The sequence below is a fragment of the Xenopus tropicalis genome, chromosome 3, assembly GCF_000004195.4.
Source record: "Xenopus tropicalis strain Nigerian chromosome 3, UCB_Xtro_10.0, whole genome shotgun sequence".
In the NCBI taxonomy this organism is placed as follows: domain Eukaryota; kingdom Metazoa; phylum Chordata; class Amphibia; order Anura; family Pipidae; genus Xenopus; species Xenopus tropicalis.
Window position 1 is genome coordinate 4,499,156 of NC_030679.2, and position 18,089 is coordinate 4,517,244.

Below are 18,089 nucleotides of genomic sequence, written 5' to 3' on the forward strand. Positions count from 1 at the left end.
TATAATAGTACCTGGGGCTGGGAAACTGGGTAAATAAGGATATTATTAGGGTAGAGCTGCATTGTATACACAATATTATAGTGCTGTATCCAATCACACAGCTCTCCAGTTTGGAATTTCAGCAGCTGTCGGGTTGCTAGGGTCTTGTCGACCTTAGCAACCAAACAGTGGGTTAACTGAAAGATGGGAACATGAACAGGAGAGGGGCTGAATAGAAAGATAAGTAATAAAAAAGTAGCGATATAAATACATTTGTAAGCGCACAGAACAATAGATTTTGGCTGTTGGGGTCAGCCACCCCCCCATCCCATTTGAAAGCAGGAAAAATGTAGAAGTGGAAGGCAAATCGTTTAAAAACTTAGTGCAGAGACACCGGGGATCCTTTATAAACACTGAGCCAATTGAACGTGGGCAGTAACCCATAGCAACCAATCAGCGATTGATTGTTTTCACCCAGCTGTGGGTCGAACTGCAAATGCAAAGATGTGATTGGTTGCTATAGGTTACTACAAGCTGCTTATTTGCCCATTGTTTATAAATGAGCCCCACTGAGTAGCGTCGGAATAGTGTGATGCCCCCCAGTCTCCCATAGTGCTGTACCATGTCTGCGCCAAGTGAATTATATAGTGAATAAAGTACCCCCTATTGTAAAATGTAAGGATATGACAATATAAAGGTACGAGGCCGAAGGTCATGAAACTCCAAGGTGACTTCTAATATCCTCATAGTTTACAACAGGGGGTACTTTATTATAATATACAAGTTTTAGTGAGTCATGTGACAGACATTATATCACTAAGCTCTGATTATAACTGATGACATCACTAAGCACGGTTTATAAGGATATAAATTGCAGTTTGGTCCCATAGGGAAATGACCCAACTATATATTTTATGCTTTTTCTATAAACTGCTCGTTTTCCTTCCAGGGATAAATTCCGGGATTATTACCATGATTTCAGCGCAGCCTTCGCCAAGATCGATAGAAACAAGGACGGGCAGATATCCGTGCATGACCTGCGCGCTATGCTGCAGAGCCTAAACTTCCATTTGGATGATGAGCAGTTTGCCAACCTACTGTACAGGTAAGTACTCTGGGCACCGCTGTCTGCTTGGACCACCTGGGTGCTATGCTGCTCTAACGGAAGCAAGTGGCATTTACTTAAGGTCCCCCATACACGGGCCGATTCTAGCTGCCGATATGGGTCACTTAGACTGATTCAGCAGCTAATCGGCCCGTGTATGGGCACTACCGACGGGCCTGCCCGACCGATATCTGGCCTGAAATCAGCCAGATATTGATCGGGCAGATTAGAAAATCTAGTCGGATCGGGGACCGCATCAGCTCGTTGATGCGGTCCGCAGACCAACTTTTCCTATACCCGCCGTTAGCCTGGATTCTCCCGATATCGCCCACCCGTAGGTGGGGATATCGGGAGAAGATCCGCTCGCTTGGCGGATCGGCCCGTGTATAGGGACCTTTACTCTGCAGTCAGAACCCTACATTTCTAGTGAGGGATCTAATGCCCACGGGGGCACTCCTGTGATTAAGGCCACCAGGGTCGGACAAGGGGTGTCCAGGGCCCACCTTTGGGGCCCCCCATCCCAGTCTCTGACTCATCAGATGGCAGGCATGAGGCAAGGGCAGAAGGCCCTAAAAGTGGCCATTCACTTTAAGATACGCTCGTTTGGCGAGGTCACCAAGCTAGCGGATCTTCTCCCCATATGCTAACCTATGGGTGGGCGATATTGGGCTAACTCGATCATTTGGACCTAGGGCCTAGGGCCAAACAATCGAACTGAAATGGTGGGCATAAGTTCTGTTGGTTCTGGGGCCGCATCAGCTCGATCCGACTGAAAAATCAAACCTGTCTGATCTGGCCGATTTCAGGCCAGGTGTCAGTCGGGGAGGCCCATCATTGGTGCCATCTTAAGTTTCTGGCAGGGATGGAGCCTTGATCAGGGGGTGCCCTCCGTGTTTTTTCCGGCGTCCTGCCGGCCCAGTCTGACCCTGAAGGCCACTGCCCCTCAGCTAAGGTATATTTATTTATTCAAGAATAAAAATACCAGCCAGGTAGCAACCCTGCTTGACGGTAGCCTGTGATTAATGCCACCCCTCCTGCAACACCCTTGGCATGATGTTTAAGCGCCAGGAGAAGTTCTGATCCAATCCTTATTGCCCTGAGAACCCTCATCAAAGCTTAATCGGATCGCAAGTCCAAACTCTGGTTGAAGCAATAAATGGGCACCGATTAGCAGGCTGTGGGCACAAGCTGGCGCCATGTATAATGCACACACTCATTGCATCTGGAGGCTCTTCTCTCTGGCTTGTACATGCCCCTTTCCCTGGGGTCTGTAATTCTGGCAAAACATGGCAGAGAGAGAGTGATACAGGGGGGCACTGATGCCGCTGCACAGAGGGGTGCCAAGCTGTGCCAGTTCATAGCAGGTTCATCAGCAGGTTATCCATGTTATAAACCTGCATTGTCTGGAATGCCAGAAAGCGTGATCCAGCTGCTGGAAATACGGGTCACATGACTCCCAAAGAATAAACTCAGCACAAACAAGAAAATAAAATGACTATATCTCTTTTTTCTTTTTAATGAATTAAATCTTAAAAACTGCTTTATGCCCGAGGCGCAAGGGGATTTCCAGGCACAAATATAAATGTTTATTTGATGATATTTCCCCCTTTTGATGTGTTTAATCCCATTGTTTGCAGCAGCGGGGCCGAGCGTCTGGAGGAGGAGATATCCGTTATGCTGTGATCCTGGCTTGTCATGTAGAAAATGTTCTATGGTTTTTTTCCATAGCCGGATAGATACAGAGAGAAAAGGGGCCCCTGGCAGTGCAGGAAGAATGGGCCCTCTCTCTGGGGGATATAAGAATATTCCATTATACACAGTTTTATATGTATTACTGTATATACTTTCTTCTTCCCCGAGGGACCCTGTGGTCCTGTGTAACTCCATGGCCAGATACTGCTGTTCTTAGCAGGGGTGACGGGAGTTGTAGAGAGATGGGGGGTTACCCAGTGCAAGTCACAACTGCCCCTGATGCCCCTACTGTGTCTTGTACCCCTGCCAGGCTGAGAATCAAAGTGACGGACAACAAGCTGTCGTATCCGGATTTCCTGAGAATGATCGACGATGGCAGAGCTTCTAAGTATGGCCAAAGGCAGCGTCCGGTTTCGGCCGCAGAGACCCCCCCGAAACTGAGCCTGCAGAAGGTGCTGCTGAAATTGAAAGAAGCCGTGGTGTCTTCACACGATGCCCTGTATAAGGTACGAGTCTCCCCGGGTTCTGTTTTATTCCCAGATCCAGTTCTCCTCAAGCTTTCCTATTATAAAGCACTAATGGGAAATTGTCTTCTTGACAAAGAGCTCTGCATAAACAAACCCTTACCTAAGCTGCAGCCTTGGCCAGGGATAAGGAGCAGATTATTATAGAGAGGGATATCTTTGGACCGGTCATTTCTTTTACTATGTAATCCTTCTCAACAGACAGAACCAGGAAGTTGGAAAGTGAAAGGGGTTTTAATGTATTCTTTAGGGCAATATGTTCAGCCCCTGCCCTATTCTCTTCAACGGGAAAGGGGTGGAGTCAGCGTAAGAAGAGATCATGAGGCTATAGGAGACCTTCCCACCCCTTTGAGGTACAATCAACTTTTGTTAATGATCCCCCCCAGTCAGAACCAGTGTAAGGAATGATAGTAAGTTGTGTATAATGAGCCCCCTCCTTTACTTGGCTCATGTCTCGGGCTTACAGATAAGGAGCAGTTCATTTTACAGGGGTTTTAAGAGAACAGGCTCCCGTTTATAGACAAATCTTGCCAATAGCTGACGCCATGTCTGTCCCTCTGTCACATTGCAGGCATTCTCGTCGTTTGATAGGGACGGCACGGGCACCATAAAGGCCTCGGAATTGCACCAAATACTCGACAGCTTCTGCTTTAAACTCTCAGACCGGCAATTTGGGTACCTTCTCAGCAAGCTGCCGCTCGGCGAGGAGCAGACAATCGACTGGAAAGCCTTCCTGCACCATTTTAGCACCTCCCACCCTGAGGTACGGCTTTAATACAAATACCCTGAGCTTTGTACCCACGTCGAGGGCTTCAGAGCTCAAACCGGTCATTTTACCTGCAGCTCCCTATCGTGGGGCTGGCAGTGGGTCGGGTAGTACAAGATTGCATTAGGAGCATCATCATAAGCACCATCATGTGTTGTCCGGGGTTTAACCCATGCAGTTTAGCTGCAACAGATTAAATTAAAGGGGAAGTAAACCCCAAGCATTCCCATCACTGTGAGGGTCCCTCAGTCCCATTTATCCAAGCAGCTTTCTAGAACTATTTGGCTCTTGGCTTTCAGCTGCTAGCCAATAAGGCCAGTGCAATGGGTGGAACCGGGGCAAGTTATTACTTCTTGTGACCAAGCCTGCTGTCTGTTCTGCTATTGGCCAGCCTTCTTCCTCCTGGGTGGAGAGAGTCCAACACGCCACCAGGCCCAGATCCACTCAGGGGCTCACCATGAAGGACATTCTGAGCCACATTCGGGAGGTGGTCACTGCTCGGTTCTACACGGTAGCCCAGGACTTCATCAGCCTGGATTACGCCAACATCAACGCCGTGTCCAAGGAGGATTTCCGAGAGCTTTTCAACAAGGATTTTATGCTCCTGACAGATGAACAGGTGAGGCCCCCGGGCAACATCCATTTAACCTCTGTATTAAAGGGTAAGTTAACCCTACAGTCTTGTATCCCAGTGCTAAAGTGTAAGCTCTCTCGCTTTCCCAGTTCGAGAACCTGTGGAACACGCTGCCGCTCAACCCCTACGGAAACCTGAAATACCATGAGTTTTTGAGTCAGTTTGGCGGCGGCGACGCCCTGGTGTCTCCATATGAGAAGACGGCAGGGGACCAATCGGAGTTCATCTATAAACCAGCGTCCGCTTTAGCTGGGAATCACACCCCCCCAGAATCGCAGGCAGGGATCAGGCGCCCCAAAACTGCTCCGGCCATATTGAATAAACCCAAGGTGAGCTGAGAAGGTTCCGTATCCCAGAAGCACCACCATGTGATTTTTGCTGAGTGCCAAATAGTTGACCTGCCCCCAACCCAACCAGGGAATCTGGGTTTATTAATAGACCCCGCCCCATCTCTGACATCACAAAGGGGGTTGGCACGCCCATAAATAGACACAGCCAGAGGCGGAACCAGGGCCCAGTTTACAGGCAGGTAGGTCAGCAGGAAGAGCTTGGGCCAAACCTGCCTGTAACCCACTCCTATTGGCCCAAATCCCGCCCAACCCATGGGCTTTGGGCCGGCCTGTACATGACTAATATGGAGCAATTTGTGTAATCTCTTTCAGTAGGAGATAATGCCTGGGGGGTAGGGTTGGGCCCGGCCTAGGGTAATTACCATCAGCCCTTCCTTATTGCCCCAATGGGCCTATATCCCACCTATTACACTATGTACATCTAATTGCTGTGAAAGTGGGCCCCTATTGTATATAAAGGTCCATTATCCATTGGGGGTTCATTATCATTTTGCCCCCCCACAGACTGATACCCAGAGGCCAAAGACAGCCGGTGCTTCATCAAGGCTGGTCAACTGTGAGCAGATAGAAGCCAGACTCCGGGGGTCCCTCCAGAAGGTTTGGCAAAAGGTTCTACGAGCCTGCCGAGACCACGATCCCGAGAGAACCGGGGAGATCACCACTAACGACTTCTCAGGTCTGTGCATTTGGGTCACCGTAGTGGGGGGTCCTTTATCCATAGAAACAATGGGGCGGCGAGAGAGCGACTCATGTTGGCGAGGGGCGAGTATGAGCCGCCGGTTGCAGAGAAGACTTAATGACGCCGCTCTCGCATTATACGTCATGCAGGGGTTCTCAAGCAGTTTAACGCCGAGACCAACGAGGAGGAACTGGAACGACTGACCGTCAAGTACGATTCGAGGAATAACGGCAAGTTCTCCTACGCGGATTTCTTCCGCAACATCATGCTGGGACCCAAGCCGCTAGAGAAGTCCCCGCTGCACAGGATGAAGGTGCAGAAGACAAGGGTTCCTGTAAGTTTCCCAAGATTCCTGTTGTGCCCCTACTGCTGGGTATCACCACTTCTCTGTACCCCACCCCCCTCTCCGTTATTACCCCACCCCCCTCTGCGTTATTACCCCATTCTGTATATCTGCCCTCTCTCCTTAGTATTTGCCCCTCCTCTTTGTATCTATCCCTCTTTGTCTAAAGGACCCACCCTGCAGCCTTCTCCGCTGTATCCCCCCAAATGTGCATTTCAGCCTCACAGTTGCCTCTATCTGACACATTTACCCCGGGGGCTGTTTATACTGAAGCTTTTCCCTGTCTTTTCCAGATAAGTACAGGACCGGATGGGCCGTGTTTCCTAAATGCCATGATGAGAATTCAGCCCAAGGTACTGGATTGCTGGCGACCCATGAGAAGAGCCTTCCTGTCTTTTGATGAAGCGAGAACCGGCTTTATAAGTGTGCAGGAATTCAAACAGGTATAGCCCCTGTACTAAGCACAATTCAGCAGGAACAGCCCCCTACGTTTGCTCATAGCCTGTACAGAGAGATACCATAAAACTATGGCACATAGGGATTCCCCTGTACTAAGCACAATTCAGCAGGAACAGCCCCCTAAGTTTGATCATAGCCTGTACAGAGAGATACCACAAAACTATGGCACATAGGGATTCCCCTGTACTAAGCACAATTCAGCAGGAACAGCCCCCTAAGTTTGCTCATAGCCTGTACAGAGAGATACCATAAAACTATGGCACATAGGGATTCCCCTGTACTAAGCACAATTCAGCAGGAACAGCCCCCTAAGTTTGCTCATAGCCTGTACAGAGAGATACCATAAAACTATGGCACATAGGGATTCCCCTGTACTAAGCACAATTCAGCAGGAACAGCCCCCTAAGTTTGCTCATAGCCTGTACAGAGAGATACCATAAAACTATGGCACATAGGGATTCCCCTGTACTAAGCACAATTCAGCAGGAACAGCCCCCTAAGTTTGCTCATAGCCTGTACAGAGAGATACCATAAAACTATGGCACATAGGGATTCCCCTGTACTAAGCACAATTCAGCAGGAACAGCCCCCTAAGTTTGCTCATAGCCTGTACAGAGAGATACCATAAAACTATGGCACATAGGGATTCCCCTGTACTAAGCACAATTCAGCAGGAACAGCCCCCTAAGTTTGCCCATAGCCTGTACAGAGAGATACCATAAAACTATGGCACATAGGGATTCCCCTGTACTAAGCACAATTCAGCAGGAACAGCCCCCTAAGTTTGCCCATAGCCTGTACAGAGAGATACCATAAAACTATGGCACATAGGGATTCCCCTGTACTAAGCACAATTCAGCAGGAACAGCCCCCTAAGTTTGCTCATAGCCTGTAACAGTATTCATATAACTTAGGAATAATTTCTTTCCGTAGGGAAACTGCCAGTGATTTAGTTGTTACCCCTATCTTGCAGGTTTTACGGAAATCGGGGCTAAATCTATCAGAAGACGAGTTCTTTCATATTCTGGGATTCTTTGACAAAGACTTGAAAGCGAAGGTCTCATATAACGACTTCCTGAGAGCGTTCCTGCGATAGATCCGGAAACTCCTGGAATCCTGTGGGTTTGACTGGCGGATCATTCGTTTATGATGTCAGCTGATTTTTTAGTGTGGGTTTGAGATTAGATTCCCATGAGCCTCTCTGCTGTGTATTTATTATGGGCCCCTGGGCTGGAGACTGATTGATCACATTATCATTAGGGTTATATTGCCTCCAACGGAACAGATCTGGCACCGGTGACCCAATTCTGTGGAATAAGAACCCATTAAAGTTTTCAAATACACAAAGAATATGAATTTCCCAATTTGTCCTTAGTGTCAGTAATAATGTACCCCCTACTGTAAATGATAAGGATATTAGCAGTCACTGAGGGGTTCTGTGCCCCCCATATAAAGGCACAAGGCTGCAGGCTGAGTTATACAGGGAACTCTGAGTATCACTCATGTATTATAAGGGATAATGTACCCCCTACTGTAAATGATAAGGATATTAGCAGTCACTGAGGGGTTCTGTGCCCCCCATATAAAGGCACAAGGCTGCAGGCTGAGTTATACAGGGAACTCTGAGTATCACTCATGTATTATAAGGGGTAATGTACCCCCTACTGTAAATGATAAGGATATTAGCAGTCACTGAGGGGTTCTGTGCCCCCCATATAAAGGCACAAGGCTGCAGGCTGAGTTATACAGGGAACTCTGAGTATCACTTATGTATTATAAGGGATAATGTACCCCCTACTGTAAATGATAAGGATATTAGCAGTCACTGAGGGGTTCTGTGCCCCCCATATAAAGGCACAAGGCTGCAGGCTGAGTTATACAGGGAACTCTGAGTATCACTCATGTATTATAAGGGATACTGTACCCCCTACTGTAAATGATAAGGATATTAGCAGTCACTGAGGGGTTCTGTGCCCCCCATATAAAGGCACAAGGCTGCAGGCTGAGTTATACAGGGAACTCTGAGTATCACTCATGTATTATAAGGGATAATGTACCCCCTACTGTAAATGATAAGGATATTAGCAGTCACTGAGGGGTTCTGTGCCCCCCATATAAAGGTACAAGGCTGCAGGCTGAGTTATACAGGGAACTCTGAGTATCACTCATGTATTATAAGGGATAATGTACCCCCTACTGTAAATGATAAGGATATTAGCAGTCACTGAGGGTTCTGTGCCCCCCATATAAAGGCACAAGGCTGCAGGCTGAGTTATACAGGGAACTCTGAGTATCACTCATGTATTATAAGGGATAATGTACCCCCTACTGTAAATGATAAGGATATTAGCAGTCACTGAGGGGTTCTGTGCCCCCCATATAAAGGCACAAGGCTGCAGGCTGAGTTATACAGGGAACTCTGAGTATCACTCATGTATTATAAGAGATAATGTACCCCCTACTGTAAATGATAAGGATATTAGCAGTCACTGAGGGGTTCTGTGCCCCCCATATAAAGGCACAAGGCTGCAGGCTGAGTTATACAGGGAACTCTGAGTATCACTCATGTATTATAAGGGATAATGTACCCCCTACTGTAAATGATAAGGATATTAGCAGTCACTGAGGGGTTCTGTGCCCCCCATATAAAGGCACAAGGCTGCAGGCTGAGTTATACAGGGAACTCTGAGTATCACTCATGTATTATAAGGGATAATGTACCCCCTACTGTAAATGATAAGGATATTAGCAGTCACTGAGGGGTTCTGTGCCCCCCATATAAAGGCACAAGGCTGCAGGCTGAGTTATACAGGGAACTCTGAGTATCACTCATTTATTATAAGGGATAATGTACCCCCTACTGTAAATGATAAGGATATTAGCAGTCACTGAGGGGTTCTGTGCCCCCCATATAAAGGCACAAGGCTGCAGGCTGAGTTATACAGGGAACTCTGAGTATCACTCATGTATTATAAGGGATAATGAACCCCCTACTGTAAATGATAAGGATATTAGCAGTCACTGAGGGGTTCTGTGCCCCCCATATAAAGGCACAAGGCTGCAGGCTGAGTTATACAGGGAACTCTGAGTATCACTCATGTATTATAAGGGATACTGTACCCCCTACTGTAAATGATAAGGATATTAGCAGTCACTGAGGGGTTCTGTGCCCATATAAACCAATCAGCGGTTATTTGCGGAACCCATTTAGCAGTCAACAAAAGAACCGCTCCATTTCCAGCTGCATCTGTTGTGCCTGTCTGATTGCCTCCAACAACTAAAGGAAGGCGCTAGTGCCGAAGTCATTAACGTGATTGGCTGGAATTATCCCCCCTGCGCCAACGCTTCTCATAGCAAAACCCTCGCTTCTCTCTCGCTTCTTTCTCTCTCTCACGCTCGTTTCTCACTCTCTTGCTTCTCTGTCACTTCTCGCTCTCTCGCTTCTCGCTCTCTCTCACTCTCTCGCTTCTCACTCTCTTGCTTCTCACTCACTTTCTCTCACTCTCTCGCTTCTCACTCACTTTCTCTCACTCTCTCGCTTCTCGCTCTCTCGCTTCTCACTCTCTCTCACTCTCTCGCTTCTCACTCTCTTGCTTCTCACTCACTTTCTCTCACTCTCTCGCTTCTCACTCTCTTGCTTCTCTCTCTCACTCTCTCTCTCTTGCTTCTCTCGCTTCTCTCTCTCACTCTCTCTTACGCTCTCTCTCTTGCTTCTCTCTCTCGCTTCTCTCTCTCGCTTCTCTCTCTCTCTTGCTTCTCTCACTCTCTCTTGCTTTTCTCCCTCTCCCTTCTCTCTCTCGCTTCTCTCTCTCTCTCTTGCTTTTCTCCCTCTCGCTCTCTCACTTCTCGCTCTCTCACTCTCTTACGCTCTCTCTCTTGCTTCTCTCTCTCGCTTCTCACTCTCTTGCTTCTCTCACTCTCACTCTCTCTCGCTTCTCACTCTCTTGCTTCTCTCTCTCTCGCTTCTCTCACTCTCTCTCACTCACTTTCTCTCACTCTCTCGCTTCTCACTCTCTTGCTTCTCACTCTCTCTCTCACTCTCTCGCTTCTCACTCTCTTGCTTCTCACTCTCTCTCTCTTACGCTCTCTCTCTTGCTTCTCTCACTCACTCACTCTCTCTTGCTTCTGTCTCTCGCTTCTCACTCTATTGCTTCTCTCTCGCTTCTCTCACTCTCTCTCTCTTGCTTTTCTCCCTCTCCCTTCTCTCTCTCGCTCTCTCGCTTCTCTCTCTCTCTCTCTCGCTTTTCTCCCTCTCGCTCTCTCACTCTCTTACGCTCTCTCTCTTGCTTCTCTCACTCACTCTCACTCTCTCTTGCTTCTCTCTCTCGCTTCTCACTCTCTTGCTTCTCTCACTCTCACTCTCTCTCGCTTCTCACTCTCTTGCTTCTCTCACTCTCTCTCACTCACTTTCTCTCACTCTCTTGCTTCTCTCACTCTCTCTCGCTTCTCACTCTCTTGCTTCTCTCTCTCTCGCTTCTCTCACTCACTCTCTCTCACTCACTTTCTCTCACTCTCTCGCTTCTCACTCTCTTGCTTCTCTCTCTCACTCACTTTCTCTCACTCACTTTCTCTCACTCTCTCGCTTCTCTCTCTCTCACTCACTCTCTCTCACTCACTTTCTCTCACTCTCTCGCTTCTCACTCTCTTGCTTCTCTCTCTCTCGCTTCTCTCACTCTCACTCACTTTCACTCTCTCGCTTCTCACTCTCTCTCACTCACTTTCTCTCACTCTCTCGCTTCTCACTCTCACTCACTTTCTCTCACTCTCTCGCTTCTCACTCTCTCTCACTCACTTTCTCTCACTCTCTCGCTTCTCACTCTCTTGCTTCTCTCTCTCACTCTCTCTTGCTTCTCTCGCTCTCTCGCTTCTCGCTCTCACTCTCTCTTACGCTCTCTCTCTTGCTTCTCTCACTCACTCTCACTCTCTCTTGCTTCTCTCTCTCGCTTCTCACTCTCTTGCTTCTCTCACTCTCTCTCGCTTCTCACTCTCTTGCTTCTCTCTCTCTCTCTTGCTTTTCTCCCTCTCGCTTCTCTCACTCTCTCTCTCTTGCTTTTCTCTCTCTCGCTCTCTCGCCGCCGTTGGATGAATAACGCCAGGGCGTCACGTCCGGCTCCCAAACTATAATTAAATGATGGGCTCAAGTGGTGTTGTTTCCCAGTCGCCAGATCACAAATCAGAACCGGCCCGGCCCCCCCCGGAGCAGAACTGGCGCATCCATCACGATAGTCGGGCGCGCAGGGAGGATTAATGGCCACTTAGGACGAGTTTACGGGTTCCCTGCCCAGTAAATAACAATTGCGGCCGCCGTTATTGTTGCCGTGATATTCTATTAGCGGCCGCGCCGTATTCATTTCCCTGTACCTGGGAACGTTCTATAGGGGGAAGGTGGGAGCTGCCCATTGGCTTACACTGAGGGGCCCATTGACTAATCCCATTGCCAAATAGTGATGAGCAAAATTAAGCGAATTTCCGCATTTTGCCATTGGCGGATTTTTTCCCGAAATGGGAGAAATTCACTTTGCCACAAATTTTTTTGGGGCGTTTTGCGCATCTTTTCAAAGATTCGCAAAAAAAAACAAACCCTAACTTTTAGTATGTTAGAATGGCCAATTCTAAGCAACTTTTCAATTGGTCTTCATTATTTATTTGTTATAGTTTTTGTATTATTTCCCTTCTTCTGACTCTTTGCAGCTTTCAAATGGGGGTCACTGACCCCGGCAGCCAAACCCTATTGCTCTGTGAGGCTCCAGTTTTATTGTTATTGTTACTTTTTATTCCTTATCTTTCTATTCAGCCCCTCCCCTGTTCATATTCCAGTCTCTCATCCAAACCTCTCCCTGGTTACTAAGGTAACTTGGACCCTAGCAATGAAATTACTGCTGAAACTCAAAAACACAAACCAGTTTCCAATTTCCAACAAGCCCCCCCCCCCTCCCCCAGGCTGTGCCCAAGTACAGCCAATAACACACCAGTTCCACACAACCACTCCCCAATTTCTGACAAGCCCCACCCCCCCAGCTGTGCCAATAACACACACACCTGTTCCACACAATCACTCCCCAATTTCCAACAAGCCCCACCCCCCAGGCTGTGCCAATAGCACACCAGTTCCACACAACCACTCCCCAATTTCCAACAAGCCCCACCCCCCCAATATAATTGGCGGCTCCTCTCTGGTTCCATATAAGCAGCTCCTCTTACAATGAGGTACTTTATCAGCCATGTTTGCTACTGGGGAACCCAGTGAAGCCCAAAGATACCAAGAGAACACGAATCTCGGGGATGCCAATGAAATAACACGCAGGAGTTCTTGCATACAATCTCCATACAGAACAGGAATAGTAATAAAAAAAACCCATTTAATATGCGTAATGCCTAGCCAATCAGGAGCTGTATCTGTGGGGAAATGAGGGAATGACCGCGTTGTTGCTATGGGACACGCCCACATTCATTTCATTAGCATTTCTGCGCTTCTGGCCAACCATGCATTGGCCACAAGGGATAACAGGGGGTCACTGGCCTAATTGGCAGAGCTTAAAGGGGAAATATTCCTTCATAAATAGAGTGTAAGCTGTAATGGCCCCACCCCTTTACATCAGAGACCCGCCCCCGGCTGGTATGTTTAGGGCTCATGTACTAATTCAGCCCTTTAGCAGGGAAGATCTGTGCCCCCAGTAGCCCCCCATCTTCTTACTGATTACCAACATGGGCTGCTGGCACTTAGGGACCCACTGCCAGTTTATATACAGTATAACAGTCACAATACAAGGTTGATTATCACATTCATTCACAATTACATAGAAACCAGTGCAGTCTGCATCGGAATTCATAATCAGCCCCATTGTAATAGCTTCTATCACAGCTGACCCACCCCCAAGCTTAGCTCCTCCCCAGCAGCCCACTGAGCACGTGTGGTGCCACGACACACACAAGATGGCCGAACAAGATCCAAGATGGGGGGGGGGGGGGAATGATGGATCATTATTGATATAGGGCCGGGCCAGTAAGTATATGAAATACAGCATTTCTAGCAAAATTTCTTTTTTTTAAGGCTTTAGTTCCCCTTTAATCCCGGCAGTAAGTGCAGTGGGAACAACTGATTGGGCTGAAGTTGCATATTATTTCCCCGCTCGCTCGCAATTTGCGGGAGATTGGCACGGAATACTGATGGCGTCCTGCTTGGTATTCACGCGGCGAGAGCCATTCCAAGCGGCGCAGAAAATCACAGAAGCGTTTCCGTCCCCGGAAAATAAAGGCAAAAAAAAAAAATAGAGAGAATCCGTCGACGTTCCATTGTTCTCAACGGAGAATGGCGATTAGTGATTGTGCTTTTGTTTAAAGCGACGGCGCCATGCTTTGTTTCTATTGTCCCCCTTCTTGGAGACATCAATCCGCCTCTCGTATAAAAATGGATGCCCCCCCCCTCCCCCGTGCGTTCTGCCAAATAAGTTCGCCGGAATCACGTGTTTCTCGGGGTGGGTAAGTCGATCACTATCGGGGGGTTCACCGGCTGGTAGTTCACAGTACACACGGAGGAGTTCACGTAGGTGGTCGTTCCGTCCGCCATGACTCCATACCCTGAAAAAAACAAAGCATAGGGCGTCCTCAGGAAGGGTCTGCACTGGTTGCTAGGGTCCATTTACCTTGGTAACCAGGGTGTGGTTTGAGAGAATCACTGATCTGACTCATGAAGATGGTGAATCAAGTGTATTCGACTCATGAAGATGGCGATACACATGGATCCGACTCATGAAGATGGTGATACACATGGATCCGACTCATGAAGATGCGATACACATGGATCCGACTCATGAAGATGGCGATTCACATGGATCCGACTCATGAAGATGTCGATACACATGGATCCGGCTCATGAAGATGACGATACACATGGATCCGACTCATGAAGATGGCGATACACATGGATCCGGCTCATGAAGATGACGATACACATGGATCCGACTCATGAAGATGGCGATACACATGGATCCGACTCATGAAGATGACGATATACATGGATCCAACTCATGGACATGGCGATACACATGGATCCGACTCATGAAGATTGCGATACACATGGATCCGATTCATGAAGATGGCGATACACATGGATCCGACTCATGAAGATGGTGATACACATGGATCCGACTCATGAAGATGGCGATACACATGGATCTGACTCATGAAGATGATGATACACATGGATCTGACTCATGAAGATGGCGATACACATGGATCCGACTCATGAAGATGGCGATACACATGGATCCGACTCATGAAGATGGCGATACACTTGGATCCGACTCATGAAGATGGCGATACACTTGGATGCAACTCATGAAGACGGCGATACACTTGGATGCAACTCATGAAGATGGCGATACACATGGATCCGACTCATGAAGATGGCGATACACATGGATCTGACTCATGAAGATGACGATACACATGGATCTGACTCATGAAGATGGCGATACACATGGATCCGACTCATGAAGATGGTATTACACATGGATCTGACTCATGAAGATGGCGATACACATGGATCCGACTCATGAAGATGGTGATACACATGGATCTGACTCATGAAGATGGCGATTCACATGGATCCGACTCATGAAGATGGCGATACACATGGATCCGACTCATGAAGATGGTATTACACATGGATCTGACTCATGAAGATGGCGATACACATGGATCCGACTCATGAAGATGACGATACACATGGATCTGACTCATGAAGATGGCGATACACTTGGATCTGACTCATGAATATGACAATACACATGGATCCGACTCATGAAGATGGCGATACACTTGGATGCAACTCATGAAGATGTTGATACACGTGGATCCGACTCATGAAGATGGTGATATACATGGATCTGACTCATGAAGATGACGATACACATGGATCTGACTCATGAATATGACAATACACATGGATCCGACTCATGAAGATGGCGATACACGTGGATCCGACTCATGAAGATGGCGATACACGTGGGTCTGACTCATGACGATGGCTATACACGTGGATCCGACTCATGAAGATGCCGATACACGTGGATCCGACTCATGAAGATGGCGATACACATGGATCCGACTCATGAAGATGGCGATACACTTGGATGCAACTCATGAAGATGTTGATACACGTGGATCCGACTCATGAAGATGGCGATACACGTGGATCCGACTCATGAAGATGGCGATATACATGGATCTGACTCATGAAGATGACGATACACATGGATCTGACTCATGAATATGACAATACACATGGATCCGACTCATGAAGATGGCGATACACGTGGATCCGACTCATGAAGATGGCGATACACGTGGGTCTGACTCATGACGATGGCGATACACGTGGATCCGACTCATGAAGATGGCGATACACGTGGATCCGACTCATGAAGATGGCGATACACGTGGATCCGACTCATGAAGATGGCGATACACGTGGATCCGACTCATGAAGATGGCGATACACGTGGATCCGACTCATGAAGATGGCGATACACGTGGATCCGACTCATGAAGATGGCGATACACGTGGATCCGACTCATGAAGATGGCGATACACGTGGATCCGACTCATGAAGATGGCGATACACGTGGATCCGACTCATGAAGATGCCCAAACCTTACCCATGAGTAGACAGATTAATGGCGTTACCTTCGTGAATGTGGCCGAATACGTGGAGGCGGGGCTGAATCCTGCGCTGGACGCTATTGAGTAGTTCCACACAGCCGACCCGCTGCAGCTTCTTGGGGACCCAGTCTAGGAAACCTTCAAAGCAAAATGAGAGAAACCCATGAGCGGCGGGGGGGGTATTTATATATATATATATATATCTGCCTGGGGGGCCCTCATTTTAATCAGATTCAGCGGCTGCCATTTCATAGCGGGGGGGATACTTCCCCCATACAGTAAATAGAGCCGTGATTGGAGCTGCTCAGTACAATGGGTGCTCATTGGTGCCTTTCCGTCCCTCATTGTCTGCTCCCCAGGCAGCTGGCAGATTAGAGACAACAGGAGGGACCCCCCCCCCCAGGAACTGACACTCACAGGCCTTGGATTTCTGCCCGGAACCCCCCCCATGGTTATTTACCCCCCCCCCCCCATATTCAGAACAGATTGGCTCCTTACCCAGCGGGGGGCCGTGAGTGATGAGGATGTCGGTCCCATCGGGTATGAGGTTCCACTTGTCCAGCAGGGCCTGCCCCCGGGGCAGATTGAACCCCCAGCCGTAGAACCAGGGCTGCCTGTAAGTGTAGGGACAGGCTTAGTATATACAGTACAGACAGGGCCGGGGGCCCCCCAGCTTAGTATATACAGTACAGACACCGCCGGGGGCCCCCCAGCTTAGTATATACAGTACAGACACGGCCGGAGCCCCCCCAGCTTAGTATATACAGTACAGACACGGCCGGGGGCCCCCCCAGCTTAGTATATACAGTACAGACACCGCCGGGGGCCCCCCAGCTTAGTATATACAGTACAGACAGGGCCGGGCCCCCCCCAGCTTAGTATATACAGTACAGACACCGCCGGGGGCCCCCCAGCTTAGTATATACAGTACAGACACCGCCGGGGGCCCCCCAGCTTAGTATATACAGTACAGACAGGGCCGGGCCCCCCCCAGCTTAGTATATACAGTACAGACAGGGCCGGGGGCCCCCCAGCTTAGTATATACAGTACAGACAGGGCCGGGGCCCCCCAGCTTAGTATATACAGTACAGACAGGGCCGGGGCCCCCCAGCTTAGTATATACAGTACAGACACGGCCGGGGCCCCCCAGCTTAGTATATACAGTACAGACACGGCCGGGGCCCCCAGCTTAGTATATACAGTACAGACACGGCCGGGGGCCCCCCAGCTTAGTATATACAGTACAGACAGGGCCGGGGCCCCCCAGCTTAGTATATACAGTACAGACACGGCCGGGGGCCCCCCAGCTTAGTATATACAGTACAGACACGGCCGGGGCCCCCCAGCTTAGTATATACAGTACAGACAGGGCCGGGGGCCCCCCAGCTTAGTATATACAGTACAGACAGGGCCTGGGCCCCCCAGCTTAGTATATACAGTACAGACACGGCCGGGCCCCCCAGCTTAGTATATACAGTACAGACACGGCCGGGCCCCCCAGCTTAGTATATACAGTACAGATACTGCCGGGGGCCCCCCAGCTTAGTATATACAGTACAGACACGGCCGGGCCCCCCAGCTTAGTATATACAGTACAGACACGGCTGGGGGCCCCCCAGCTTAGTATATACAGTACAGACACGGCCGGGGCCCCCCCAGCTTAGTATATACAGTACAGACACGGCCGGGGGCCCCCCAGCTTAGTATATACAGTACAGACACGGCTGGGGACCCCCACATACCGAGAGCATGCTCTATGCAATTAATCTAGAACACAAGAATACATTGAGGTTTGGAATACATTACATCTATGTAAGTAATCCGGAACACAATAATAGACTGTTTTCTATGCACGTAATCTAGAACACAATTATGTTCCATGTACTTACTCCA

At 48.8% G+C, this 18,089-nt stretch overlaps 2 protein-coding genes across 2 annotated transcripts in view; one reads left to right on the forward strand and one right to left on the reverse strand.

The window, feature by feature from the left end:
* Positions 1-7,881, forward strand: part of efcab6 (EF-hand calcium binding domain 6) — a 76,672-nt gene extending 68,791 nt beyond the window's left edge. Inside the window, exons 24-32 of the mRNA XM_031898098.1 lie at positions 929-1,084; positions 3,087-3,282; positions 3,872-4,063; positions 4,458-4,685; positions 4,790-5,029; positions 5,555-5,726; positions 5,879-6,063; positions 6,366-6,515; positions 7,505-7,881. Coding sequence (XP_031753958.1) covers positions 929-1,084; positions 3,087-3,282; positions 3,872-4,063; positions 4,458-4,685; positions 4,790-5,029; positions 5,555-5,726; positions 5,879-6,063; positions 6,366-6,515; positions 7,505-7,627 — 1,642 coding nt within the window. The 3' untranslated portion in view covers positions 7,628-7,881. The remainder of the gene's footprint in view (positions 1-928; positions 1,085-3,086; positions 3,283-3,871; positions 4,064-4,457; positions 4,686-4,789; positions 5,030-5,554; positions 5,727-5,878; positions 6,064-6,365; positions 6,516-7,504) is intronic.
* Positions 7,882-12,870: 4,989 nt separating this feature from the next.
* Positions 12,871-18,089, reverse strand: part of mpped1 (metallophosphoesterase domain containing 1) — a 35,486-nt gene continuing 30,267 nt past the window's right edge. Inside the window, exons 5-7 of the mRNA XM_031898494.1 lie at positions 16,694-16,809; positions 16,220-16,333; positions 12,871-14,109 (exon numbers count right to left, since the gene is read on the reverse strand). Of these exons, the coding sequence (XP_031754354.1) occupies positions 13,991-14,109; positions 16,220-16,333; positions 16,694-16,809 (349 nt within the window). The 3' untranslated portion in view covers positions 12,871-13,990. The remainder of the gene's footprint in view (positions 14,110-16,219; positions 16,334-16,693; positions 16,810-18,089) is intronic.